A 26,946-nucleotide genomic window follows, 5' to 3' on the forward strand; every position below is an offset into this window, starting at 1 on the left:
ATCTATTGAAGTACACTCAAAAGATCTGAGAGACTTGGAGATAGCCTGTAAATTAAATGCTTGATGAATCACGCGACCATAATGATCTGCCGGAATAGATCTCAAATAATCTGTATCATTTGACTGTATCGCTTACTTTAGACCCTCGTAGTGGTTACAGAATAATCGGGCGATCAGGATAGCACGTCAGTGGCGTGGAGGAGGTCCTTTCCATACTCCAGTCTCTAGGCTGCACGTGTACAATTAAACGGTAAACGCCCCACTGGGGTATGAATCTTGATTAATTCTGTCCATTCTCCCCATTTCGACACGGAATAACAATGTCGGGTTTCGTGTTGACGTGATATTTCCCATTGAGTCGGTCGACACCTTTTTCTCCTCACCGCAATACGTGCTAAGTCATTCGTGTCGTACACAGTAAAAACGCATATAACGATGAAGTTCGTTCTATTACAAATGTTCAGTGGCTAAAAATTTGCAGAAAGAAATTTGCCGTAAGGTTGAAGAAGATGGCCGGTTTCTGGTAATTGCAAGTACCATAAATATTTTCAAATACTTTTCGATAAAGTCTTCGTCGTTCGTTCTCCGGCACTGTTAAAGAAAGCTGCGGATTGACAAGGTATTGGAAAAAAATTTTCCTCGTTCACAACAATGAGTTGCAATATACTTACGATGCAGGGACCCAATTATTTCCAGCGGCGTGCTTTTCCATTACGTACGTGTCCGATTTTTCAAAACCAAGGCTTACCAAAGCTGTCCCTGCGACCTACGTACCTCGATTCGACATCCGTCCGGTACTAAAGCGGACAAAGACTTTCTCTCTAGTATACTTTGACAATCGAGCCACTCGGCAACGCGCGACAACTCGCAGGTAAGGATAATGAGGATGAGGAGTGAGCTGCATATCCAAGTACTCCCACACGCCACGGTTTAACGCGTTGCCCGCGACACAATCTTCGTGCAAGGATCTAAATCGGCCGGCGTTGCTGGTGCAGCAGGTGGAAAGGAAGGCGCAAGGCGTACCCTGTCCTCGCAGTTCATTCCCCTCCGTCGTAGATTGATCCACGCTACCTTTTCCGCGCGCACTCCGGTCGTCTCAAGGACTTTTGTACCTGTGAATGTCCTCCGTGTACACCAAGTACATTGGATACACATGCACAAGTATCGATATAGACGAGCGAGGAGACGGGATCGGGATCGCGGTCGCAGGGTAACTCTAGCGGTAGTGAAAACTCGTACCATCGGACAACGGACTCGCCTTCCACAGATCCCGAGTGCTCGAGTTTACATTTTTATATCCACCTGGCCGATTGTTCGGCTGATTCAAAGCATGGCTACGAACTCGGCTGAATGGACGAAAGATGAAAAGATACCTTCTCCTACTTGTGCGGTTTCTTTCAACTATTCAAACCGGCGAATGTGCAGTTTACTCCCCTCCGTGTATCCATCGTAATCGTTGTATGGAACGAGGCGATGTTGATAAAAAAGCTCACCACATAGATCCAAGCCGAATCTCAAACTGTTCATAAAGTAATATTTGGCTGAACGTAGAGAATTACAGGTTCCGTCGATGATTGATCGATCTCCGCTTATATTGGTGGATAATTGGAGGTGATGGGGGTAATCCGTGCGGAAACTTGTTAATCAATGCATTCGAATGATCTCACCGTCGATACGTTCTGCTATTTTTGATAGCCGATGGTATTGCACAGGCGGAGGCAGGAGGAATTCGCGCCGACTAACGGTTTCGCGAAAACATCGAGGAGCCGAATTGATCGTCAAGCCGCATCGCTGGTGTGCCCGATGCTAATTACCAAGAGGTATGTGTCGGGCAGATCGATGGTGCGAGCGTGGATAATACACATTGTCATTCCCTCGAAGCCCCTCGATCTCTCCCCTCTTTTACACCCGGCAACTAGCTAAATGCGGGCCAAGCTTGGTATCCGCTGAACGTATGACACTAAAATCTCTTTACGCCGCGCTTGCAAATCGGACAAAGATTTTTTATCCACTCGATGGTATCATACACGACGATTCAGGTTTCTCGAACCCCTGGTCCTTCCGTCTGGCCTCGTTCCATCGGTGCTAAAGCAAGTACCCGTTACGGAAAAAAAGGCAAATAAAATCATCGATTTTCGTACTCGAAACATGAGTTGATCAGAGGTTACGAAATGTCTAGATGCGCTGCAGTGCCGAGCAGAATTTATCGGACTGATAGGACCACTTTTGGAAACGTGTTTTGAAAAAATTAATGCGCATTTGCTGTTCATTTATAACACATTAATTCTGTATTATTTTAATAAAAATGACTGCTGGGTTGCTGCGGTCAAGCCAGACTAATTTTCTTTAAATAACGATAAGGTGTACAGAGGCAGACCTGTTCGATGATCAACCGCGCTCTAATTGATGCAGGTTATATCGATAAACAGAGAGTTTACAACTATGCGTCTCGGCGATTTCAGAATTCTCGGCAAAACCTGTACATGGAGAAATGGATATTTATTCTGCCCAGTCACTACAGACTTCTTGACGTACAGACGCGTTGGAGAATCTTGTTTGCGACCGTGCGCTTTCTTGGTCTTCCTTTCCTCAGCGAAAGTAATTGCATAGTTCAGTTGAATAATCAACAAATTTTTTCTAGCCTTTACAAAGTCCTCGATAGTCGGATTCTGAAATTCTGTTACATAGTTATACAACGAATTATTCTTCACTGATTTTCTGTGTGCTCCAAAACTTCACTGACGGTGCACATTAAATACGAGTCATAATTTAAGTAGGCGTGTCAATGTGCCTAACTTGACAAGTATAATATTTGGCGTCTTACTCGATTCTACTGCGTTTTCGAACCTTCAAGTTCAGGGACCATGTGGTCTTGAGAATTCAGGTTCGAAGTTGCCTGATGTTTCCAAATTGTCACACTTTCCCACAATAGTTCTAGTTCTAGGATCTAGGCAATTCTGACAGTTGACTGGGACACCGATTATTCGCGCATAATTGACGCGACATTAATTACCAGCCGCGTGAATGAGCGACCTCTTACATTTAAATGTGCGTCCGTTATATGAAAGTCGACAATTCGGCGAAGAAGCAAAAAATTATGCACCATTAACTGCCGTATGGATAAAAGATCCTGCCATATAAATTGACCGCCGACAACCGGTAAATGGTGGACGGGTCATGTTTCACAAACGGTCAGCAGTATAAGAAAAATTTTATCCGAAAATCAAAGGGAGCGGCAACTGCTGCAATGAAACAGGAGTTTTAAATAATGTTTACGAGTCCTTAATAACCAAGCAAATGACTTCCTGCGATAACATATCCACGACGTTGTACCTTCAAATCTGCACCACAACAATTTTCCACAGTGTGATAGATGTACGCTGCACATTCGAAGCGATGCTAAATTCTGCATACTGCGAATCAGTATTAAAAAAGCGAGAGTCCAGAGTATCGAGCTGGGAAATTACGATGCTGCATGGGTGTAATATTCAAGTGATTATGCTTTGAATTCAGCGCCTCAGGGTCTCCAAGACGTAACGGCAAAACCCCGGCGAAGAGTAATCGATTGCAGTGGAAATTCTGGCGAGATATTATGTACTTTTTTCCTTTTCAACTCCGTTCAATTTTCGATTATTCTCGTTTCGCTCTACTTGGGGATTTTTACTATTTTGTCATGCTGTTTTAATTTATTTTCGCAATTAGCAGCCAACACTGGTAGATAGTTATCATTGCATGGGTCACGCGAACATATTCATAACGTGATTGTTAAATCGTAATTCGCGTAGCGATTACATCTTTTCAATACAACATAATTTCTCGTTACTTTTTGTGCCAGTGAAGAAAGTGTTTCGGTTTCTTTAAATTAAATAAATCATTGCAATACAACTTAATTTCTTGTTACTTTTTAACGCCATTCAAGGAAAGTGTTCTGGTCTCTGTATATTTATTACATCATTACAATAGATTCGTCGGGTGAAGTTCTCCTACCTATCTAACATCTAGAAAAATCACTTCACCCTTACTACGCCATTGATAATATTCACAAGTTTACTGTCAACGGTACGTCCTGCTTGCAAATATCTGTACTAAATTGTTTGGCAAATCGATCGATTGCTCGATCGATCAAATGCAAAGAATTCAGTACATCGGGTCTTTACATTTCATACCACACGTTCCTTGGCACGTGATGTTGCAGCGGCATTAAGGAAGCACCTTTCTTTCAGTGCAGAGCCAGACGCAACGAGCAAGGCTCTAACCGTCGCGTCGCTTGATGTTTGTGACCTGTTACCAAGTTGTGTTTGCGACTCACGTCTGCCGGCTACAGCGTAAACTGGTAACAGGAAAAGACCGGCTGGCTGGAATCGAGCCTGTCAGCCGTCCTGGAATCCCCGGGTTATCCACGGTCTTCCTTAACTGCACCACGTCTATCGATCGGTGCAACGTTGCCCGGATCGACCAAATTGGGCCATAATGTCACCGCAGTGGCGTCAACCCACTGCGATTCACAATTATTATACAATTCTCTGAGTTAATAATATTCGTAGTAATGTTTATCGCGACACTCGAAAGATTTTATGGAAATAATGACGATCATGCGATCGGTAATCAAATTGATTGGACAGACTAATGAGTATAAAGAGATTGAGTGTATTACAGTCAATCATTCTAGACGTAGTAAAATAATGGTCATGGAAAAACATTGTATGAATTAATTCATACGAGTATGCTAATTATAAACGGTACAGATCATAAAAAAAAACCGCAGATTCCACGAACGTCTCAGGGCAGGGAAGGGGGAGGGTGGTCTGACCAGTAAGATAATCGAATCAGTATTCTTATTATTTAATTATATCTGTGTCAACACATTCAAGAGGGATTCCAGCTGATTTGGGTCCAGGTAGACGGGTCTTCAAAAAGACCGTTATGCAGCATTCCATTTTTGATTGTACTTAACAATTTGGCGATTGTACGAGGCAAATCGTGCTAGTCCAGATCTACTTGATCTGTTCCAATCTGGTTCGCGTTCGCCTTTGCTTTTATTTTAACCAGGAACCGTACATTCGTGAATAGAAGGCGGACTAAGAAATTTATCAACATCACACGACGTGACAACTGCGAAGCTCCGGACTATCTTGCGTGCGTACGTGCGTGCGTGCGTGCGTGCGAATAAAGTTCATCTGCAATGGTAGGGTCAAGTGTAATATTCGCAAACTATGCCACGAGAGCACTAAGTGCTGGAGATGGGTTACGGGGATAACGGAGTTCGGCGCCGATCCGATCCTCTCCGCACGTTTCCAGCAACTTTGTTGTTTTTTACTCGCCAATGATTGACGCTGAACGAAGGCACTGTACAAGCACGACCGCCGTTACATATGAGTGATCCGTTCGTGTTTCAGTAAAGATGCTGCCAAATCTCGGTCCACTTTTCTGTCTGATGCTATTCCTCGGAGTTTCGGCGCCTCAGAGCCACCCCGGGGATGCTGGTGTCGTCCCTGACGATGGGGCCCAGGTTCACCACCGTCAGAAGAGACTGTTATGGGTTACAAATGATGGAAGAATCGCCTTGCCTCCTGGCACAGTGCTGACCATAACTCCGACGATTCTGTTACCCTTCGTGAGGTACCCGCCTTACGGTTTCCTCAGCAACATGTCGATGAGTTTCCCGTTCACCAGTGAGTCCCTTTCGCCGATTCACGTGTTTTTGACTTCTTAAAGGCGCAGATTCTAATTTTGCAATTTCGTTACAGTCGACTTCGACAAGCTGGGCCTAACGGACAACGAGAATCCTTACGGTGCTCTGCCCCCCGTCTTCGGCAGGGCGTTCCAGAGCCGAGAGGCAGGCATGGCTCTCGGGGATTTCATTGCCTCCTTCATGAAGCACAGACTCCAGAAACGCGAGGTACCGGAAGTTCCCAAAAACGCGTTCCAGGGTGGAGAACGCGCCCTACTTTATGGGATAGCCGAAGACATGCTGAGCCAGTTCGGAATGGATGGCAAAGCTTGCCTGCTTCGAGCGATATGCGAGGTTCACGGTCACCCTTTGGACAATTTCGGCTTCGTCGGTGAAATTATACGGCTTTTTTTCACGTGAGTATTTCGGGGCGTTCGTCATAACCCGTTCGATGCGGCGATTCAGAGAATGCTAGTCGTAAGCACTGGCAGGTGTTCGAAATATCGCTAAGCTAAAACGGGGGCCTGCCTCGCTCCTAGAACCAGGTGATCCGTTTTTACCTGACATTAATTTTTTGCCACCTGTAATTTCAGCGCGAGCAAATCGCCGTTCGCTGAACTGATGAAGGATTACGTCGATGCAGAAAAAACAGGAAAATCGCACGGGGAATGCTGGCCATACTTCAAGGCGTGTCCGAAATCACTGTTCTTGCCATCATCAAACAAGTACATGTGAGTTATGGGGCAGTTATTATCTGTGTAGATCACGAATGCGTAATTACCTAGTAGGTGTCACAATAGCGTGTATTCGGAACGATTTCAGCTGCTCGCTGATGTCAGTGGTGAATATGGCATGTGCGAAGACTGTAATTATGAACGCCCCATTGCTTCGTTGATTGAGAGCTAATTTGCAAATAGTGGTGTTCACAGTTACCGAACACGCGTGTAGAGCCAGCCTGATTTTGCTTGCTCTGCAACTGTTTCGTATTAGGTAAACCATCAGCGCATAACAAAGCGATAAAATTTGGACACAGATTGAATTTTTTGAGTGAGTAGGCGAATTTAACCGAACTACGTGATACGTCCGCCAAAGTGAGTAAACGGTGAGACCCACATCTCAGGCCCAAAGGCTATAGGAAGCCTCGAGGCACAAGGCAATGGCTAAAAGTTAGGGAATTCCCAATTGTTATTCACAAGAAGTTGCTGATCCCATCATCAGATACGGTTATGTGGTATTTATATCAATCAGATTGAAGTAGGCGACTGAATGTACACACACGTAGAAGCTGACATAAAAAAGTATCATGCAGTAGATGAACACTTGTGTTATACATTCATTGAGGAGCTGAGAAATGATGCGATCAAAATATGCTTTAAATAATATATAAACCGGCACCATTTGTGTTACAGGGAAAATTCCGTTCACACAGAAGCAGAGGTTGATTTTGACGACGAGTTCAATAAGATTCCGCAAAGTTTCGAACAGGAATCGCCGAAGAGGACTCCCACACGGAATACGATACATCCAGCTATGTAGGCTTTAGGTGAATATTTAGATATCAAATCATTTATAATTAGCATGAAAAATATGAAGTAGATAGCCATGCGATATACGTAATGCTCAGAGCACAATCGATCAAACTGCAGTGGGATAGATAAATAAGGTATATTTTTTATATCGAAATTTGATGAAAACTTCGCAACATTATTTTATGCCAATAACGGTATGCGGAAAATCGTAATATCGATTGCTTGCGATTTTTATGGAATTAATCATTGCTACTCTATACAGGTTGAAATAATCGCATTATTTATTGTCAGTACGTGTCATATGATTTTTATCAAATATTTGGTGCTGTGCAATATCACGGGAAACCGACTTTTCGTAACTTCGGTACGTGACGTTAATGGTTTCGATACAATCAGTCAAATATGACATATAGATATTCACGTTCTATTCATAAATCGATGAAATGTATATAAAAATGATGAAGGGACTCAGGGGAAAACGAGTGATGAATTTTTAAGAGATTTGTGTAAAATAATAAACATTATTGCAAATAATTTAAAGTATAGTAAATTACTTACTATGGTCTGTCGGAATGTTATATTATTATCTGTTATCTGTATATCTGTTTAATTTAAGGTAAGAACGTGTTAGGTATACTGTAAATAGCATAGTGTGTGAATGTGTATATTAATGTTGAAATAATTAAATAAATTATTTAATATATGAAATAACGTGAAAGAGTTTTTGTATAAATTGTATCCTTAAATAGATAGGGGAAAAATAAAGGCAATGGCACGATGCCACAAAGAATATTGACAAATTTACGTTTGTGTAATTTTGTTTTACGGGAAGGTAGAGTTGCGATATACGTGTAATATATTCATAGGACGATAACAATATCAAGAGCCATTTTTTAATACTATTTTATTTTCTACCCCTTCAAGATATTCAAAGTTTTGAGCCACTACAATTTGCATATGATTTTTAGTTTACTTATATATTATTTAAATTGCTTCGTTTTTTTCATTTTTCCTTTCTATCTTTCATAAAAAAAGGTCAGGATAGTCAATACTATGGGAATTCGGGAGAGAAATACCTTATCTCCTTCTATTGAATGTTTTTGTCGCACTGTTATTCGTCCTCACGGTTTGACCTTTTCTGTTATCTGATAATTCATGTTTATCGTATTTTACATTTGAATTAGTTGAGAAAAATTTTCAAAGCAAGAATATTACACTCGAAACGCTTATACAAAAGCCTATATTTTATTAGTCTAGTTGAATCGACAGCTTCTTTGTTAAATTTTTCACGGCACATCAATCGATTCGGGAATAGGATAAACTACAATCCGGATTGCATAAAATTGAATTTCATACGTTTTCAGTTTTTTTTTTATCTTCTATAGATACCAAGAAATGGTCAGACCATGAAACAAGATGTTGGATGAAATGAAATACAATAACTAATTATACTAACGATTTAGATAAGTATCAGAAATTTCTGATACCATCTGCGCAATCAATCTTAATGTACGATTGATCCAGTGCGTTTGGTCAATACATTATGGTTGTAATGTTTTTACGCCGCATTAGCACTTGTAAAATAGCGTTAGCTAATCCTTGTAATATTTCTGTATGTATGAACATTACCAAATGAGATAAATTCTCTGGTCAATAATATACATAATACAATTTATTCGATTTATTTAATGCCTATCCACTAAGTATACTCTGTGTTAAATAAGACGGTATATATAATAAATCATTTCAAGTAGCAGCCACTTGGATACCCCTAAAATTAAGCTTAAGTAGGTATGTATGTATATATAGTTCTATGAACGACGTATTAAAATTCATCCGTAATAACTGATTAGAATTTGCGATATTACATGGTAAATAAAAATTAAAAACTATACACCTCTACATCAATACTACATCTTTACCCACATTATAATAAATTATCTATAAAATCCTATATTTGACGGTAATAAACAATGATTTTTTATTCGAATAGATTCGCATCGAGATACGAAGAAAGAAATACAAGTCTGGTGATGAATTACAAAAAAGTGGAGTTTTGTACATTGGATTTATCAGGTATCAATCAATCTGATTCATCATTATTGCCACAACTTCTAAGGACATGAGGCTAACAAAGAGCTTTTCATAATGCTTGGAATAATTATGGCACAGATTTTACCCTGTTTTTTGTTTTTGTTTTTATTTATGCCTAATCCCGTTATTCAAGTATCGAACTCCACTTTAAGCTGGCTCTTTACTTTACTCAATGTGGTGGGTACGCCATGTTATAATCTTACAAAGTATATAAATTGCATTAAAACAGAATGACACTATAAACCGTACAGTATCATTTGATTGCAGACTAGGATTTGAAGTATGCATTTCATATACATTAAGGATCATAACGATAAGCGAATTTTTCTTTATAAATGAGAGGAAGCTAGTAAATCAAGAAAAAAGATTAATATTCAATTAATGTCTTGGCAGCTATGTACATAAATTTCAAGCGCAACTCAGGAATACTCGTAGTTTTTTCTACATTATGATTAACTGGGTAATTCTTGGATATGGTTGGTTGAATTTCAAAAGCCGATACACCTAATAGAACGGTTATTCTACCAATTGTGTTTTTGTTTCAATATTTTCTTTGGGTTTTCAAGGTTGTCATAATGTTTCCATGCCATTTGGAAATGTGTCGCTACAGATTTCACAAATTTCATTTGCAAGGGAATAGAGAAGAAAAACAAACAGTTGTTTTTAATGGGACTGAAAGAATTTCTGTTGACTTTTAGGTATATCAGGCTTTCGAATTATACAAATTCAATAAAAATAGACTATTACTAACGTAGTACTTAATTTCTGACTAGTATGGGTCTCTACATCAGTGATTTCCATTTTAATTTACAATTAAAGTTATATAAAAGCTTACCGACTAATTTAAATTTCGTTATACGCATTGTCACAGAGGGGGGTCAGAAAAACTAGGAGTGTATGTGTGACAATTTTGTTACACGATTTCTACTTAGCTAGTCCTATTAGTCATGTTTGCCAAAATATGATTTGACATAATCATGATTTCAGTGGGAGACACTGATCTAAGATATAAGTGTTTGCTTTTTTCGTAATTCGTACAGTACAGACAATAATATGTATATAGGTAATATACTATACTTGAGACAATATCGTCTCCTTCGATTACATTCTATAGATTTCTATTCACGCAATATACAGTTAATCACATGACAATATTGTATATAATATATCTACGCATCGTACACACCTCAATACGTGTGTGACATTACAATAATTTATATTTGTTTCACAAATTTTTGACACACAAACGCACTAACCTTGCCACACTGCATGTTTTGCCAAGTGATGAACATTATTTTGACCAGTACTCAAGTTTTCTAAGATTATCGACGAAAAGGTAATGCAAGAATTATCAAAGAGACCATCATTTTTCTTCATTTGATTGTCTGAATACTTTTTTTTGTTTCTCTGTTTAGTAACATATAATATTTATCAGTAGCCATTCTCTGGAAACATTCATCCACATTGTCATCAGAATTAAATAAATATGATTATTCAATGCAATTCTAAACGTCCCTACAATTTTTTTTTTGCGTAAAATTCTTTACTGATTACTCACTTAGACTGTACGAAGTATGACTAAATGTCGGTTTTTGTTAACTCCTTGCATCATCTTTACTTAGAGATATTTATATCGTATTACCGTTGTGCCAAACTAAGTGTATAATAATAGTAGAACGGTAAGTACCGAAAACTAATCGTTGTAAAGAAATGCTAATTCTATTCATTACAATTGAACCTTCGTAAAAGAAGTAGACTGAATTAATTTACCCTAAGAATTCTTTGTGGCATACAATTTGATGTATATATTGTATCACTCAGATGTGTGCTGATCTACGACCGCATCAGTTTGGTATCACATCAGATGGAACGTGAGTTGGTCGAGATTGATTCAACCAAAATTTCGATGAAACTTCAAGTAACTAAAGATGAAATACCAGTCGGAAGGACAGGTACGTACCAGGTTATTGTGATATGTTTAAATAACTGACTGTTTCACAGTGAGTATATAGTGATTACCGCTACCATCTCCATTAGTTCTTTCACCATGCAAGTGTACAAATTTATTAACATTGTTCGTGAACTACGAGATAAGTACATTCTTCATACTAAGATACGTTTATAAAGATTTTATGTAGCAATTTAAGCATTATGGGTAACATTATAGTGTTACCTAAAAGTGTAGTACAATTGAAAAAATAATTTTCCACTAACGAAAGAACCAAGGGTGGCGAGTGTTCAAAAGCATTTGCATAAAATGCAAGCTATCTAAATGGATGAGATCAATTGAGAGTTATAATATGAAAAAGTAGTAAATCAGGGTGCGATTTTATATCACATAAATGCTTAGTTACAGATATAGAGAAGTAAAGTTAGAGAGTCCAGCTGAAAGAGAAAAATTGATCCGAAATTGGATAAAGCTCTTTGTGGTTTTGCTCTTTCAGAACTACCGAACTGTTTGCCTGTAAAATTTTGAGCATTCAGTTGGGGATTATTTTTACATTATAGAAAACCGATACCCTGCGTTAATCCTAAAAACGGTACAAAATTTCAATGTTCAATCTTACACTTCTCGGCACTCTATATTTTCTAGTGTGTTTTTGTAGATCTCAAGATTCCTTTACTATAATTACGTTGAATCAATTACAATATCTTAACTGGGTCGTGACGCAAGATAAAAGAGAGTCACGGCAGATCTGAAATCGTTCGAAATAATTAATTAGACCACTTATAAGCTCAGCACGAGTACTCAGAAAACCCGTTATTAATATGCTAAAAAATTTGATGCTGATAACGGCCCAGCGTTTGCGACACATCACTATTTTACTTCATTAATATATTACAAATTATAAGCAATTAAATAAATATGTAATTCTTTGAAATTTCTTGTGGATCTGAAAACCGAAAAAGTCAAAGAAAATCGGTAGAAAGTTATGATCACATCTTAAATCACGCTTGTAAGATCAAACAAAAAAAATAAACCTACATGCCACTTTAAAAATTTGAGGCACGTATATCAGATAGCAGCCTTAATATTAAAAATATTTTATACATGCTCTTGGCGCTCAGCAAGTTTAATCTATAAACTATACATTATAATGCTACCTTGAGTTTTCCTGTAAACTATAAATACCTATCATATAAATTACCATTTTATGAAAGAAAGCTATTAAAAGCTATAATATTTTGTATGTAGTAGTTAAAGATAAGCTAGTAAGTACGAATAAATTCTGTAAATAATATTCACTGAAATCTCCATTGACTTCAGGCCGTAGGCAAATCCATCAAGTACATAAGTAGTGTAAATTTTAAAAGCCTTTAACTTCATTCTTTTGTATCATTCTGTATATCACGCTATATAAAAGTACTTATATAAAATAAAAATTATTCAAAAAAGGGTATACTCATAAAAAGTATACAACGCCCACCTTATCCTTTTACTCTAGGGCAGGATATTCACTATACTATTATTACATTTGTTATTGAGCATATTTTAGAAATTGTTTGAATCGTTGTAGGAAGTGTATATAATATTATTGATTATATTTTTACTATACATTGCAACCAAGCTTTGTTATTACATACTTTGAAACTTTTCAACTATCATGCTTATCGATTATTGGTTTTGAGACGGATTTAATAAACCCAAACGTTTTTTTTTCCTTTAAGACAGTTTTCACGTATGCATTATTTGAATGAAACAGCTGGGTGCCCTCAGAGAATGAATAGTACTAGACATATACAAATATGTATCAATTTACCATAGAATTTGTACTTCCCATGTATAATATATGGATCTTTTATAAATAAACAATGACTTCGATGCCGCGAAATGCTCAACTTCTGTCAGTTGGCATATGTATAGTAAGTAGTACTTGTGAGTGAGTAACAAAGCGATAGAAAAAAATTCATATTTTTGAAATCGCAATTGCAGGCAACAGTACGAGGTACTGGAAAGTTTAAAAGTTTATGAAAATATTAAAACCTGGTTTCAGTATGAAGTGTTGCGAACACCGATTGCAGCTCTGTTATTAGTTTTACCTTGAATACTCTTGTCCACTATGTTTGGAAATACTAGGAACTTCAGGTTCTTCTCCTTCCTTGTGAATTGTTTCAATGCTTTCAGGCCTGCTGTAATTTGGAAAAAATACGTTCATTTCAAACAGGCTAAATAATTTAAGTTTTGTGTGCACAGGACTTGGCACTTCAAATGGCAAATAGTTTGTAATCACTTGGAGAGTGAATACCAATTAAGTGGACATCTAGCTAAACCAAATGTAATGTCAATATTTGCATAGTTCGAAATAAATTCTTCGTATTCTTAGAGGAAAATAAAAATTTCAGACAACTTGTAAACATTGGTCTTACACTGAATGAAATTACATTACTTCAGCACTTAATTTCGTCTCTGCAAAGTACTCGAATTACCTCAGGAAAGAGAAAGTGGTCACGCACTGGTTGAGGCTGATCGTATGGTGAGCTGCTCATATATCCTGGTGATGGAGATTCACTTTTTTCAAGAACAGGTGTAATATTGGCATAGTTAGAAGTTGGCCCTGTCATTGTACGGCCTTGTTCCACTAAAATGCTCCGATCTATTTTATAATACTCTTTTCCGCTACGTGGGCGAAGAGTTGTGGCCACCTGACGTCCGCCCAATCTGTTGACATAGTAATTTCTAAATAAATTGAACATCAAATAGACTTTGTCTATTTTCTCTTTTAAATTTACTTTTGCAAATATGTCTTACCTAAGATTGTCTGGAGTATCCGATGATGAATGTGAGGACAAAGATAAAGTTTCGATGTAATCAGACATATCCGATGTACCGCTGCTTGTACTGCGAGAATCTGTGTACGGTGTAGCAGACATTTCGCCTGGACTATTGAATCCTTTTGTGCCTTTGGGAACACACGCAGGTATGTCTCCTTCGGCAGATGAAGATTTTGTTGGTATTTTTAGTTTTTGAAATTGAAAGGAAAGTTCACGAAGTGGGTCACTGGATTTCGATTTCCTTGGTAGACTGTTATGGAAGCAGATTGGAGGGGTACTTTTATGGGATATTGATATCAAATGTCTTCTTGCTGAATTAGTGGTAATTATTGGTAGTTCGAATTCTCCAAATTCAGTTCCTCTGTGACTCAGAGAGCCAGTCGATACGCCGGAGTCGTTGCTGCTTGAAGAGTCCCGGTTGTGTCCCGTCTTTGATGGTACAGAAGATGAGCGGCGAATTTTTATTGAACATGGTTGAGTAGATGACGTGGACGTCTCCTCGCTGTCATGATAAGGTTTCGGCTCTGAATCCACGCACAAAGTTCGTCTATCCTTATTCATAAGTAACTCTTTATCAGCCTCGCTCGAACACTTGTGAATTGTCAGATTCGAAGGGAACAAAGTAAGTTTTTCGTCATTCGTATAATGTGCAGATTCTGCAGAATAGGATCTCTTCCTTGCTAGTAGGCCAATATTACCAGAAGCCTCTGTGCTATTTGCTGAGTCCAAGACTCGGCGTTTGAGGTAGGGACTTGATAACATTGCTGATCCAGGTACTCGATATTCAGATTCAGATCTTTTTTTGCTTCCTTCTATTAATTGGGAACCAGTCAAAGTTGGATTACTGCTGCTCTTTCCTGTGCTACAAATTCTGGATAGAACTTCTTTGGAACAAGCGTTATGGGCCGGTTGCATCGCTAAGTACCCAGGGTACGGTTTCTTCGGCATTTCTTTCTCTGGGTTCATCATCAAGTAATCATTCTCTCCATCTTTTGCATGCCCACATTTGTTGCAGAACTTTATATTTTCATTCACCTCGGAAGCTTCCGATTCCTTCGAGTCATCAGCAAGCTTGACTACCTCATCTCGTGATATTCCCGCTTTGGCTAAAACATCTTTGCTGTTTTCATAGTGTTCTAAAGATTGGGTAAAATCAATATTTGCATAATTTATCTGCTTTGATTCTGGTTGCGTATCTATTACTGGTTCAATGTTTGCATAATTGTTATCAACTCCGGTACTTTCACTCTGACAGCCACACTTTTCTTTAGCAGTTTCAGGACCTTGATCGTCTTCAGTACTTTTGTCGCTTGTTGCATATACTGCTATTTCTCCACTGGCATTCACAACCGGCATCTTGCCTTCACCAGACAGCCGCACCGGATGCACGGCATCTAATACAATACCTGCCCCTCGACGACAGTAAGGTAAAACGAAACCAGCCCAGCTCATTACATTGTGACATGGACAAGCGGATGTACGTGGGGATTGAGAAGTCAGCTTGGCAGGACAGCCACACTGCTGTAAAGCAACTGCTTGCGGTACAAGCGGAGTGTCGTAATTTGCATACATTTTTGGCAACGCAAGAATTTCCTTGATTTTCCTGGGTGTATCATAATACTGATCAGTGGACGAAGTGCGTTCCTTAGACATTGCGTGGCGAATTATTGTTTTTGGAACATCATAGTTTTCATACGGCCCAGTTGTATTGGCTGTGTTATTTTGAACAGGTGGTGGTTTTGTTGGGCAAGTACAGGGATATTCTGGTGGCGGAAGCGGCATCGGAGGCTTCTTCGATTTTTTAATACACGAAGAATGTGGCTTCGGTGGTCTGGGAGGCGAGACTATTTGCTTAGGAGCAAAGCTCTGCGGGTTTTGAGTTTGGGAAACTTTCTTAGACACGCAGTGGCACTCTGCCTGTTGCGACACCGAGTAATCACTTTCATGACTACTGCTGCTATAGGAGGAGAGCGACAGTCTGTCAAACGCTCGAAGTGGCTGCTGACAACCCCCGAGCGGAGCAGGACTGCTGGAGTGAGTCATTGCCGAAGTTGTACCTGATGTAGATGACTTGGAAAGGGTTCCCAGTTTGCTGATACAGCTGGAGCATCTTTCAAGGATTGAATTATTTCCTTGGACAATTGAGCAGCTGTGCCACTCTCCTGGTTGATCATTTAATTCTGATATGGAAGCATCCCGACACCCGTAATCACTGTCCAAATCTGTTTGCTGTCTACTTTCAGTGGAGGACCAGTACGGTGAGCCTTCATTTTTGCAACTGTCACACTGCCCTTCGTAAGATCCTGAATTATACAGCAATGATGGAAAGGAATCGCTAGCCCTTGTTTCGGATCGCGAATATTGCCTTCTGGGACTGTCACATGCTGCAAGTTCTCGAGCAGTTGGTCTCTTTCGTGTAGTAAGCTTTCCTTCAGCTGCCAATTGCAAGGTTTTTATAATGTCATCTCCTTGATCTGTAACAAGAACGTGCAGGCCTTCTCCGCGGCCACATCTTGACCCTCCCTCAAAACAGAATCTTCCTTCAACGACTCCGTAACGGCGAAGATGTGCAATTTCCCAAACTCCAGCAAGCCTTGGTGGTACTCCAGTGGTAATACAGAAGCGACGATTTTGTACGTGCATATGTGCTGGGCCGCTTAAAAGCTTTGCTTTTGTCGGTGCCGAGGAGATGAGAATCAGGAATTCTTGATCTGAAGACAAATCGTTTACTTCGTCATGCAATTTGTTTTAATTACAGAGTATGAAAAAAAGGCAGATTCTTGCATAATAAGTTGACAATAACAAGTCTCAAGGTGATCAATCTTTTTTTGTATAATCCCACTTGTCTAATCAGTAATTTGTTTGCCGATTCTACGTAAATATGAAAAGGAACAGTGCAAAACACGGATAGCTAGTGTTTTTGTTTTCTATGTCTTCAAATTTGGAATTCATAAAAGCTGCTGCAACGTCAATAATTCAATGAAGTATCATCAAATGTAAATTTCAAAAGGAAAAAAAATATATCAGAACAATAATTTAGTAATAATAGAAACCAACCTTCGCCTAAATTGTTGGATATCTTGACTTGCCACTGTATTAGTCTCTCACGAGTATCAAAAGCAAGAACTACCGTAACATCTTGGCAAATAATGGCAATTGTGTTAGATTCTTTGTCAAGGGTAAATCCACTTTCTACCCCAAGAAAGTGCTGCAAACTAAGCGAGGCCTTGGTTTGACCTTGTTTGTATCGGTCTTTGCTATCTCCATAAAGTTGTAAGTGTAAGCAGTCTGAAAAATACAAAATACGTTGCTAATTCTAAGTAGTAAAAACTTTATAAAGCTCGGTATATTGAAGAATTATTATGATATTAATATTTAATAACGGATTATTATTTTCGTACCAACTTTAAGGATAAAGGCTTATTCTACATATTCATATTCACTTATGCACACATTCTTTAATAAAGAGAATTATTATGTTAGGTAAATTGTAAAGACTTTTGATAAAACCGATTTGGAGAATGAATTGCTGTGGTAACACAAATATGAAGCAGACATACTGAGAGGCTGATTAAAAACACATGATTCTATTTTTCTTTATGCTCCTAATGAGGCTACACTGAATGCTTACTGCAAGAAAACACAATACTGTTACACATACAGTAATTACTGCAGAGCTGCCGGCCTTTTGTTGTACTTTCAATTCAAGTCTAAAAGTCGTTTTCTATGAGTCAATTACCATTCCTCCCGAGCATTTTATTCATACTTCACGAGGGCGCATACGTTTCAATGTTAAAATATAAGGGATTTTCCCACTGTTAACTACACCAAGAATGAGTTTTAAAGTTTTGTGATCAATTCTAATCAGGAAAAACAGATTAATAACAACATTGAGAATCACCAAAGTTAAGGCCTGCAAATGTCAGTGTCTCATTTTATGCAATGCTTGTTCTTGCATGCATCTTGCTGATGAAATCATTTGTTTGTAAACAATGTGGTAACAACCAATTGTTAGTGCTCAAAATTAATGATGACAATGCAAACTAATAAATTGATTTGAGAGATATTTCGTAATAGGTTTTCGTGAGTAGCAAGAAATTTGCTTTATTGACGTTTTGATGAAAGATTTTTGTTTTTAGCTTTTAAGTTATCTAAAAGACTTATCTCTCAACTGAGATAGTATTCAGGATATCCATAAATACACAGGTAGATATTATTGTAAGAAATTTGAAATTTTTCAATTGCTGATGACTTGGAATATTAGTGAAAAAGGCAGCTATGATAACATGTAAAGTGGGAAATTAATTTAATACCTCTTCAAAAAACATGTATCCTACTAATAATACAGACTTTGTATTTTTATATTCAATTTATTTGATAAACCTAAGAAACATATTTCCACATATTATTACCTGCCACAGGAGACAATTTTCTCATGACACACCACCTTGACTTCCACTGGAAACAAGAAATTGTTTTAAATCAATGATCATTTTACATAACACACAATTTATAACAGGATAAAATCTTTTAGGTTTGAGGGTAAACAAACTTGTCCGAAGAATTTACTTAGTGAAATTCACAATATATTTAAATGGAAAAAAGAAAGATGATAAGCTCACAGAGTAAGCAGGGCAGAGATAACGAGACACTCGACTGTACAGAGTTTTATATTGTTTCATTCAAGTGGTTAATCACAGATAATAACTTGCAACTGGCTTTTAGGTTCTGTTAACTATATGTGAAAAACAGGGCCATTAAACCAAATGACTTATTTACTTAGCGAGAGCGGTAAATTTGCTTTTCCATCGTAAGCTTGGTCCTATATCTGTTTACGATGTAATAAACATTTTTTCACTGACATGCGTTTACGAGAGAAGAGGCAGCAAAAAAATTCAAGTAAGAAAGGGTTTCTTGTATTTCTAGCAATCACCTGCATATGTTTATTATCGTGACAGGGTGTTTTTAAAACTCTGCATTATTATAATCATACGGACTTTGAACGTTCGGTTGGCGCCTTTCACTAACTCTTCTCTCTCTCTCTCTCGCTGGTTTTCACGCAACACCATTTGTTGGTCCTGTTTTTTGCAACAGCAATGGAATGATTGAAAATGTGCAACCGGCGGCATCGAATTGTATCGAGTTTCATACATAGGCGTATCCGGGTGATTATACTAGGTCAAATAACGAAGGCTACTGTTCGATAGAATGCCTAAATACAATAGCCCTGGTATTTTATACCGTGTTCGGTGGCTTTGTTTTGTCGAAAGCGTCGCGTAGCGTATGAGAGAGTGAGAGAAGGCTTTGAACTAGAGGCGATGTGAGATATTCGCGTAATAATTTTCGCATAGGTATGTAAGCGGAAGGTTGTTGAATAAAACTAAACTCACCTTCTTGCCGTCGCGAAACTTGACGTTTCCCTCGATAATGCAATTGTTATCCACCATTGTAGAAGGCCACTAAACTTTACATTAGCAGCGCACCTTCAATCACTGCCGGAATACTTTTTTTTAACACCGAAATACCGTCGCACCACACCGCATCGTTTAATTACAGTGATGAATTTCCTTCTTATTTGCATTTCATTACTAAACAGGGATGATAACGTGCTCGCTAATCATCTACCGAAATCCATACCCGTCGCCGACCGACCTTCCATTTTCACTTCCTCGTACCACACTGATACACCATACATAAAGCAACACCGAGGAGGCTGGAAAACTGCCGCATTCGATTCTCAGCTCGGCTCATGAATTTTGTAGTTCACCTTACGCGCCACGCGAGGGCACTACTAATCGACATTGTAAAAGAACCAACATGAATTTGCACGGGTCGAGGCGTTAGTTGGTTATGCTTTATGACGTCAGACGGTGCGCGGCTGGTTGCCGACAGGCAGGCGCTTAGATACCTTGTATTAAGATTTTTTAATCATCGCCTAAGCTTGTGAGGCGGTGAATTACGGAGCCCATAAAGCGTATGCAAGGAGACTAGCGTAAGTTAACATTGATAAACTGGAAAAATACGCGGTTATTATCTGTTTTAAAACTTTATTTATTAGACCAGGGAAAAGAATTACTTGCTAAAACTTTTTTTTCTTTTAGAGAGTTTGAGACAGCATAGCGAATGAAACCAGGTGACTTTCACAACTTGATAGCTTATAAAACAGCCGAGTCATTTTTTTGAAACATAATAATTTGTAATTGAATTTATTTATTTCGTATACAAAATGACGTCTGTAAGATACAGAACGAAGAAATAACTTGTGTTACAATTACGGTTACTATTTTACACCGGACGGTCGTTTGTATCCATTCATACTATCAATTTTGACATCACGATGTATACTTATGGAACGTAGAATGAATTATGTACCTAATTTTCTTAGTACTCAATAAATGTCTCAAATCAATAACTCACAGTTATGAACGATGGTTAGGCCTGATAATAAAATTTTTATTTAAACCATAAAAATAAAAATCTGTGTGATCAGAAAGATCAAGATATGTCTAGGATAACAAGAATCTATAATCAGTACTAGGTGACGAGTTAAAATAAAATACTGGGATAGGACCGATCTGACTTATTTTAGGTACAAATACCTAACTACTGGGACAACTTAGGTTGGATTCTTTCTTCTTGGAATATATGTTTACTATTAAAGTGATCGCAAATATGGCATATTTGTTTCATTGGATACGAGATTTGAATATCTTCGAATATAAAAATTCAGATGTCTACTTGCCTGGATGAAGAGCGAAATTATTTTAATAATTTATCAGCGAGTAGACCTTAACGATTTTTTTGGGTAGCGTCTCAATAAGCTCGTTTCTCATATTCCACGAATGACTGATCTGGATCATGATTTTTTAGTTTTTACCTACGTGCACCTGTTGATCAAAAGAGGTACGATAATCATAGTGATTGAATAAGTAATGTAGGATGCTCCGCTTTCGACAACGGATTCCGTAGTATCCGTTTCACTGAAAGTGATCCTCCACTCAACTGCAGGATAAACAGGGCTGCGTAGTGTCAAATATTGGGCCACGACGTCAGCAATAGTATCATCTGCGATAAAAATGGTAAAAGTTAGATAACGGATTTCGTAAACAGTAAGAGAATTATTTTATTTAGCAAGTTTGTCTTGTCTTGAGAAGATCATTTACGGATCTATAAATAAGCAATCCCTTTGGGAGCCCTAGAGAATTATCAATACTTTTCAATTAAAATGACAGTAAAGAGAGAGGGAACTAATTTCTCACCAGTTCTTTTCACTTCCAAATCAGACAGCATGCTAAATCCATCGCCACCTGAATATATGTAGTCATTTATTATTACCGAGTAGGTTTCTGTTTTATTCAGATCACTGTATGTAGGAATATTGCAATTGCCACAGCGAACTTTGACGGAAACCACCTTGGAGTAAACTGGTTGGCTGAGATCATAAGCCACCTAAGTAGAAAAATATGCAATAGTTAGAAAGATTATAACGCTATTTTAATGTAAATCAAATTGTTACCTGAATTCCGGACACTTGTAGGAAACCACCCTTAGCATCTTCAGTCGGATCCCCAGTCATGTAGTAAACACTCCATTCCAGCATTGATATCAATAGCTCACCAGTCATAGCGACGATGACGGGTTGGTTACCGAATGGAAGAACAGTAAGAACATCCGCCATTGAAATCTAGATGAAGAATACAAAAAATAGACATTAGGCGTTAACTGAAACACTTTATACTCAAAATTGTTTTTTGGTACACAATGATCAATGTAAGTCCATTAATTTGCGATCATTCCTTAAAATGATAAAAAATAGTCTATCTACCATGATAGGCATGCCTAAAATGCGTACTGCTGTAATGTATTCACCTCAGAATTGGTACTGGCGGGTATGGAAGTTCTGATACTGCCGCTATTCATGACAGCAATCGGTGTATCCGTCCATCCATCAGATCCGTTGTACTGCCTGGAGACCTGATAGAAGTAAGAAGATGGTTTATAATTTGATGCCGAACGGGTAGAAAATAAATGTTTAAACCACTCACTTACGTAATCAATCATCGCGTCCGTCACTAGATTTCCCATATTACACTCTTGGCGACGGCAGACATTGCCATCACCATTAAGAAGAACGCTACTAGTCCCGACATAGGTGATTGTCAAATTATCGATCGCCTCCCGCCAGTTCTCTAACTCTTCCACTACGTCTGCAGCCTGAATAAAAAAAATCAATCATATTCATAGAATGCCGCATGGATCATTGACTCAATTATTTCGTACCTGCTCGACGCTCGAGTCAAGAAGAATAGGATTCCCTTCAATGTGTGTGAGGTCACCTTCGGAGTCAAAGGTCACGGAAAAGTTGCCGATGTACTTGGTGTACGCGTAAGCTTGGACCACGTAGACTATTTTGCCGCTACTCTGAGTTATCGCCGTAGGATACAAGCCTTCGGGGACTTCGGTGTCTGGCTGAGTTCCTAGAGACATAGTTAAAACATCAGTACTAATGACGCAGGCACTGTCAATCACAAACTTTTTATTCCATTGAGACGTGTATGAAAACCCATGCAGTCCATCATTATTATCGTTCAACTAAACAATGGTACCCAGAACTTGCAGACATTCTGCAAGTAGTGTGACCAGGAAAAGTTGGAAGAGTCGTTCGGCTTACCGTTGTACAGAAATGTGTTGGTATGGCCACCTACTACGAGATCAATATCCTCGACTTCGGCGGCGATTGTCTTATCCATCGCGAACCCAGAATGTCCAAGCGCGATTAGGATATTAATCCCGTTCTCCTTAAGCCGTGCAGCTTCTTCAGTTATTGCCGCGACCTCTTCATCGAAGATGACGTCGTCTGTCGTCGCAAGGATCTTGGTTTCCGGGGTCAGATAACCGATGATGCCAACTTGCGTCCCATTAATATCGATGACCGTACTCTTCGCAAGTTTCGTAGCTCCGAGCTCCGGCTCGTTTGTCAAGTTTAAATTCGCCGCAAGTACAGGAAACGTGACATTTTCGATGAAAGGAATCAGCCCACTGACGCCTTGATCAAACTCGTGGTTCCCTAGTGACTGCAATTATAAATATCAAAGTTGAGGACTGCTTTTCTGCTTTGCTGGAGAGCAAGTGACATACAGCAGAGCATTCTTTGAACATTAAAGAACTCGTAATTTGAATGTTGAAGAATTTGAATGCATAGTCTGACTGTCCGGGCAGAGCAGTCGAATTAATTTCGTAAAAACCCTCTATTACATAATTCGTTATTGATTGTGATCTTTGAACACGTAGCCAACTCCGAGAAATGATCGAAAATGGAGTTATCTCGAGGGCAAGTAATTGACATTCGAATTAAAACGTTGATCTCGCACTTTTATGTCATTAAGTACTTTTGCAACGTCCGTCAACCATATATTGCTGGTCATCGAGTCGTCAAGCGAGAAATTGTGCCCCGCGGGGTACCCTGGTTATTATAACATTCACCACAAATACATCTGTTATTTTACACCTGACACTATAATACGTGTTCTAATTATCTTTTCAAGTACCGCACACAGTCTAATCCAAATTATATACCTATCTCCAAAATCTTATCAACAGGGTATCGCATTTGCACACATATTTAGTGAGAATACACAAGATGTTCAACACCTAATCACGTAGAAATTTCCTTGGTATCGCAACAAGAATTGAGCGATGTTCTACAATAATTACTACTCGTGCCAAATACGACTTGTGTGGATTACACTCATATCTCAATTGGATCCCGTGATAACGGTTATCGTTTGCAGAATAAAAACCAACGTGGAGATGCAGCTGTTTATAGCTCAGAGACAAACGATCGTTGTAGGCAGCTCACCATTGCGTCTGGGTTCAGAAGGTTCAAGAATCTTGCAGCAATTTTCCATCGATGAACGATGAACCAGATGCTACCTTGGTACGTGTCCCCGGCATCAAGGTAGAGTGTTGGGACACTTCCAGCTCGAGCACTTCTGACCACTGTTGCCACTCGGCCGAAACCTCCTATGCACTCGTTGTTCGCTGCGTATGTATCAGTGCAGGTACCGAATAACGCTGACGTCTGTTCGAACCTGGGTAACAAGGATTACGGATTAACTTAAATTACGATACGATAAACTCTGCGTCTTGTGTTTACACATAAATTTTTTAACTTCTCAAATCGGCTGTTCTGCACGTTACACGGTTTATCTTTTTTAAAATTAAACTTTTCGGCGAACATCCCGCCAACTTTTGATGACCAGCTGGCAGGCATTTTTAGACTCTTGACGTTTACCGGAATTTACATCAGTTTTCTTACTATGAGATTTAATGACCACGTACAGTTATTGCCAGCATAATGATATTTCGGGTAAACTTAATGGTTGGCTATGAAAACTATCAATAGCTCGCGATTGTTTCATATGATACACAGGGCTGTTCCAAGGCTCTGTTAAGATTTATTATTACAGTATTAAGACTCAATCGTTGCGGAGTATACACATCATTTGACAACCAGAGGTTAAGAGGTACGACGTGCAGTAAAAATCTGAGCAGAGTGAAGTCCGCAAATGGTAATCTTTCAAAGTTACCAAGACACTTTTTCTTCTACTTGTCAGAAACTTGAGTTTTATAATTAGATGATCTACTAGTAGCAGGGCTCTTAGGTTCTCTAAGTTATGCAAGTATAAATAGCTTTGTAGTTCGTACTATACCTACGATGTGCCGGGCATGTATGTTACTTGTCACGCGGTTCGTCGCGTGGATCTCGAACATCGTATTCGCTCTTAAATCACAGGGAACAACTGCGATCTTTTTCGTGAATCCGACGGAACGGTCGGTCGGTCTCTTCTTACCTCGAGTGCATGTCGTTCGTGTGGAGAACCTGCAGGTGCAAACCACCCTCTGCATCGCGGGTACCGGCGATCGTCCCCTGCACAGGGCTGGCGACGGCCGCCCCGAAGAGGAGTAGAAGCACGGCTGCTGAGTAGACACAGCGGCACCGCATCGCTCGTCACAATTCAAGACCCACCGAGCAACTGGGGACCACCGTGACAAGCTTCTTCGAGAGCAGTTCAACGAGAGCGATAAAATTCAACGTGAGCGCAATTCCGATAAGACCGGAGCTCGGGAAGGGAGACATTTCGAAACAAATCCGCGACAAGCGCGACCGTCATTTTACGTTGCAAATAAATGCTTATTGTGGTTGGACTGTACCGTTACTTCTGCATACTGTACAGTGCCTTATTGCCTTATTGCCTTATTGAGAGGCATGATCAATGTCTTTCATCGCAACTGACTCCAAAGAACTCGGAACTCAAGGACCGTTTTGCTTGCTTGTCTGCAGGTCTGATGATAAATTTTGAGAAAAAGGTGGTTGAATTTAACGAATGAACTGTAGTAGCGGGATTCGAGAAGTTTCAAACAATTCTAGAAACGGCACGACTGCGTCTTCGACATCGAGTATCTATAAGCGTTTCCGGTCAGTGATACATCCAACGAATGTTTGAGACTCATGCCGAGTCAGTTTTACAGCTGAAAGGCTAAACCATTGCATCAAATTTCAGTCGACGTCAAATGCTCGGCAAATAAAGAATCTCATGACAAACGGACAAATGATATCCAGGCAGTTACTTCCGGGTCCACTGCTAAATGCAGGCTGATGATAATCAAATGATGCGTTGCTAATGATGGAGAACTGCCTACCGCGTTACTCACAATTGAGTTGATGTAAGACGCATCATTCCTGATTGATCACGAAAAAAAAAAAAAATTAAAGCGATGAATGTATGTCCTTGTCGTTTTGAGGCAATCGCGCAGAATTCATCGCAGATCAGTATCGTATCGGATTTAGTTTTATACGACAAGTATTTAAATTTTACCGGATGTGTTTACCAGTTCTTTTTGCGTCTTATTCCACATAATTTGGATTGCCAGCAGATTTTCAACTGATCTAAAAATCTATTGAGTTTCAAGAACAAAAGTGGTTCAGTATATTCTTGATAAATACCACCGCTGTGAAAATACGTATTTCGTTTTGTATTCCAAAATACGTCACTGTGATTGAAAATAGATATAGAAATGAAAGAATTTCAAAATATGAAAACAGTAATTGCGTATATTGTAAAACATCAATGCCGCTTGAAGAATATGGTGAACTCACTGTTCACCTGCCTGCTTATAATTAAATATCTCATAAGAGATAATGGCTGCTAATAATTAGCGTTCGAGTTATCGAGTCAGAATAGCACTGGCAGCTAGTCCATAGAATTTTCCAACTAGGTGTAATTACCTATTACGAGAGAGAGTCAATCGCAATAAAAATAAATCACGGTCACTCATTTCGACGTCTTTTGATGATTACGTAATGCTTTTCTGATTGGTCCGTTAGCTAAGTACATAAAAGTTTCAGGCATACGAAATATAAACATATCACGTAATTGTTTAGATTTTACGTAATTTCTATTCTACGAAATATACAGAATATATTATTATGCGTGATCCGGTTACATTTGCATACATACGAGTATAAGGGAGTTCCGACTCGAACTTGATAGTGATGTACTTGAAACCATATGTCCCAATTCGTAACACGTCGCATCAAGACCAAGTACGGAGAAGTGATAAGAAGCTACATACCTGTTTAAATGATACGAATTTTTTCCACCGAGCTTCATCATTTTCAGTCATTAACTCAATTCATTCTTAACTAAATTGGCACTGTTTCATATAATTAGTACCTCTATAGGCATTTCTATTTATTTAGGTTCAATTGTGGAACAGCTTGACTATTGTAACAAAGATTCCGGTGGAATTGAAACTATGTAAGCTACGACTCATCGCAACGCATTTTTAGTTGATTCTTACATTAATTTAATTTCT

At 38.9% G+C, this 26,946-nt stretch overlaps 3 protein-coding genes across 7 annotated transcripts in view; 1 reads left to right on the forward strand and 2 right to left on the reverse strand.

Annotated features, from left to right (window-relative positions):
* Positions 1–8,524, forward strand: part of LOC124416103 — a 33,099-nt gene extending 24,575 nt beyond the window's left edge. Inside the window, exons 2-5 of one of the 2 annotated variants that reach the window (XM_046896979.1) lie at positions 5,397–5,672; positions 5,748–6,087; positions 6,265–6,402; positions 7,081–8,524. In XM_046896979.1, the coding sequence (XP_046752935.1) occupies positions 5,402–5,672; positions 5,748–6,087; positions 6,265–6,402; positions 7,081–7,207 (876 nt within the window). In that variant the 5' untranslated portion in view covers positions 5,397–5,401 and the 3' untranslated portion in view covers positions 7,208–8,524. The remainder of the gene's footprint in view (positions 1–5,396; positions 5,673–5,747; positions 6,088–6,264; positions 6,403–7,080) is intronic. The other variant, XM_046896980.1, reaches the window with a different exon arrangement.
* Positions 8,525–9,397: 873 nt separating this feature from the next.
* On the reverse strand, positions 9,398–19,796 carry LOC124416097. The gene is made up of 6 exons (XM_046896962.1): positions 19,458–19,796; positions 18,480–18,525; positions 17,125–17,355; positions 14,045–16,778; positions 13,723–13,954; positions 9,398–13,425 (listed from the first exon to the last, which is right to left on the reverse strand). The coding sequence occupies exons 1-6, from the start codon at positions 19,512–19,514 to the stop codon at positions 13,417–13,419; spliced, it is 3,309 nt and encodes a 1,102-aa protein (XP_046752918.1). The 5' UTR covers positions 19,515–19,796; the 3' UTR covers positions 9,398–13,416.
* Positions 19,797–20,440: 644 nt separating this feature from the next.
* Positions 20,441–26,946, reverse strand: part of LOC124416098 (protein 5NUC-like) — a 35,479-nt gene continuing 28,973 nt past the window's right edge. For 2 of the 4 annotated variants that reach the window (XM_046896964.1, XM_046896967.1), the window contains 8 exons: positions 23,927–24,158; positions 22,739–23,141; positions 22,348–22,544; positions 22,117–22,281; positions 21,937–22,041; positions 21,584–21,751; positions 21,331–21,516; positions 20,441–21,136 (listed from right to left, as the gene is read on the reverse strand). In XM_046896964.1, coding sequence (XP_046752920.1) covers positions 20,945–21,136; positions 21,331–21,516; positions 21,584–21,751; positions 21,937–22,041; positions 22,117–22,281; positions 22,348–22,544; positions 22,739–23,141; positions 23,927–24,158 — 1,648 coding nt within the window. In that variant the 3' untranslated portion in view covers positions 20,441–20,944. Of the gene's footprint in view, positions 21,137–21,330; positions 21,517–21,583; positions 21,752–21,936; positions 22,042–22,116; positions 22,282–22,347; positions 22,545–22,738; positions 23,142–23,926; positions 24,159–24,920; positions 25,148–26,946 lie in introns of those variants that run through there. The other 2 variants (XM_046896966.1, XM_046896965.1) reach the window with 2 other exon arrangements.

Source organism: Diprion similis, chromosome 2 (genome assembly GCF_021155765.1).
Source record: "Diprion similis isolate iyDipSimi1 chromosome 2, iyDipSimi1.1, whole genome shotgun sequence".
Classification (NCBI taxonomy): domain Eukaryota; kingdom Metazoa; phylum Arthropoda; class Insecta; order Hymenoptera; family Diprionidae; genus Diprion; species Diprion similis.

What these genes read in the sequence shown, in the direction of transcription:
- LOC124416097 (XM_046896962.1), bottom strand. Translation starts at nt 19,514, where the DNA reads ATGGTGGATAACAATTGCATTATCGAGGGAAACGTCAAGTTTCGCGAC. An exon ending in AAAATTGTCTCCTGTGGCAG is followed by an intron (nt 17,356 to 18,479) that starts GTAATAATATGT and finishes TGTATTTTTCAG; the next exon opens with ACTGCTTACACTTACAACTT. An exon ending in GATACTCCAGACAATCTTAG is followed by an intron (nt 13,955 to 14,044) that starts GTAAGACATATT and finishes CTATGTCAACAG; the next exon opens with ATTGGGCGGACGTCAGGTGG.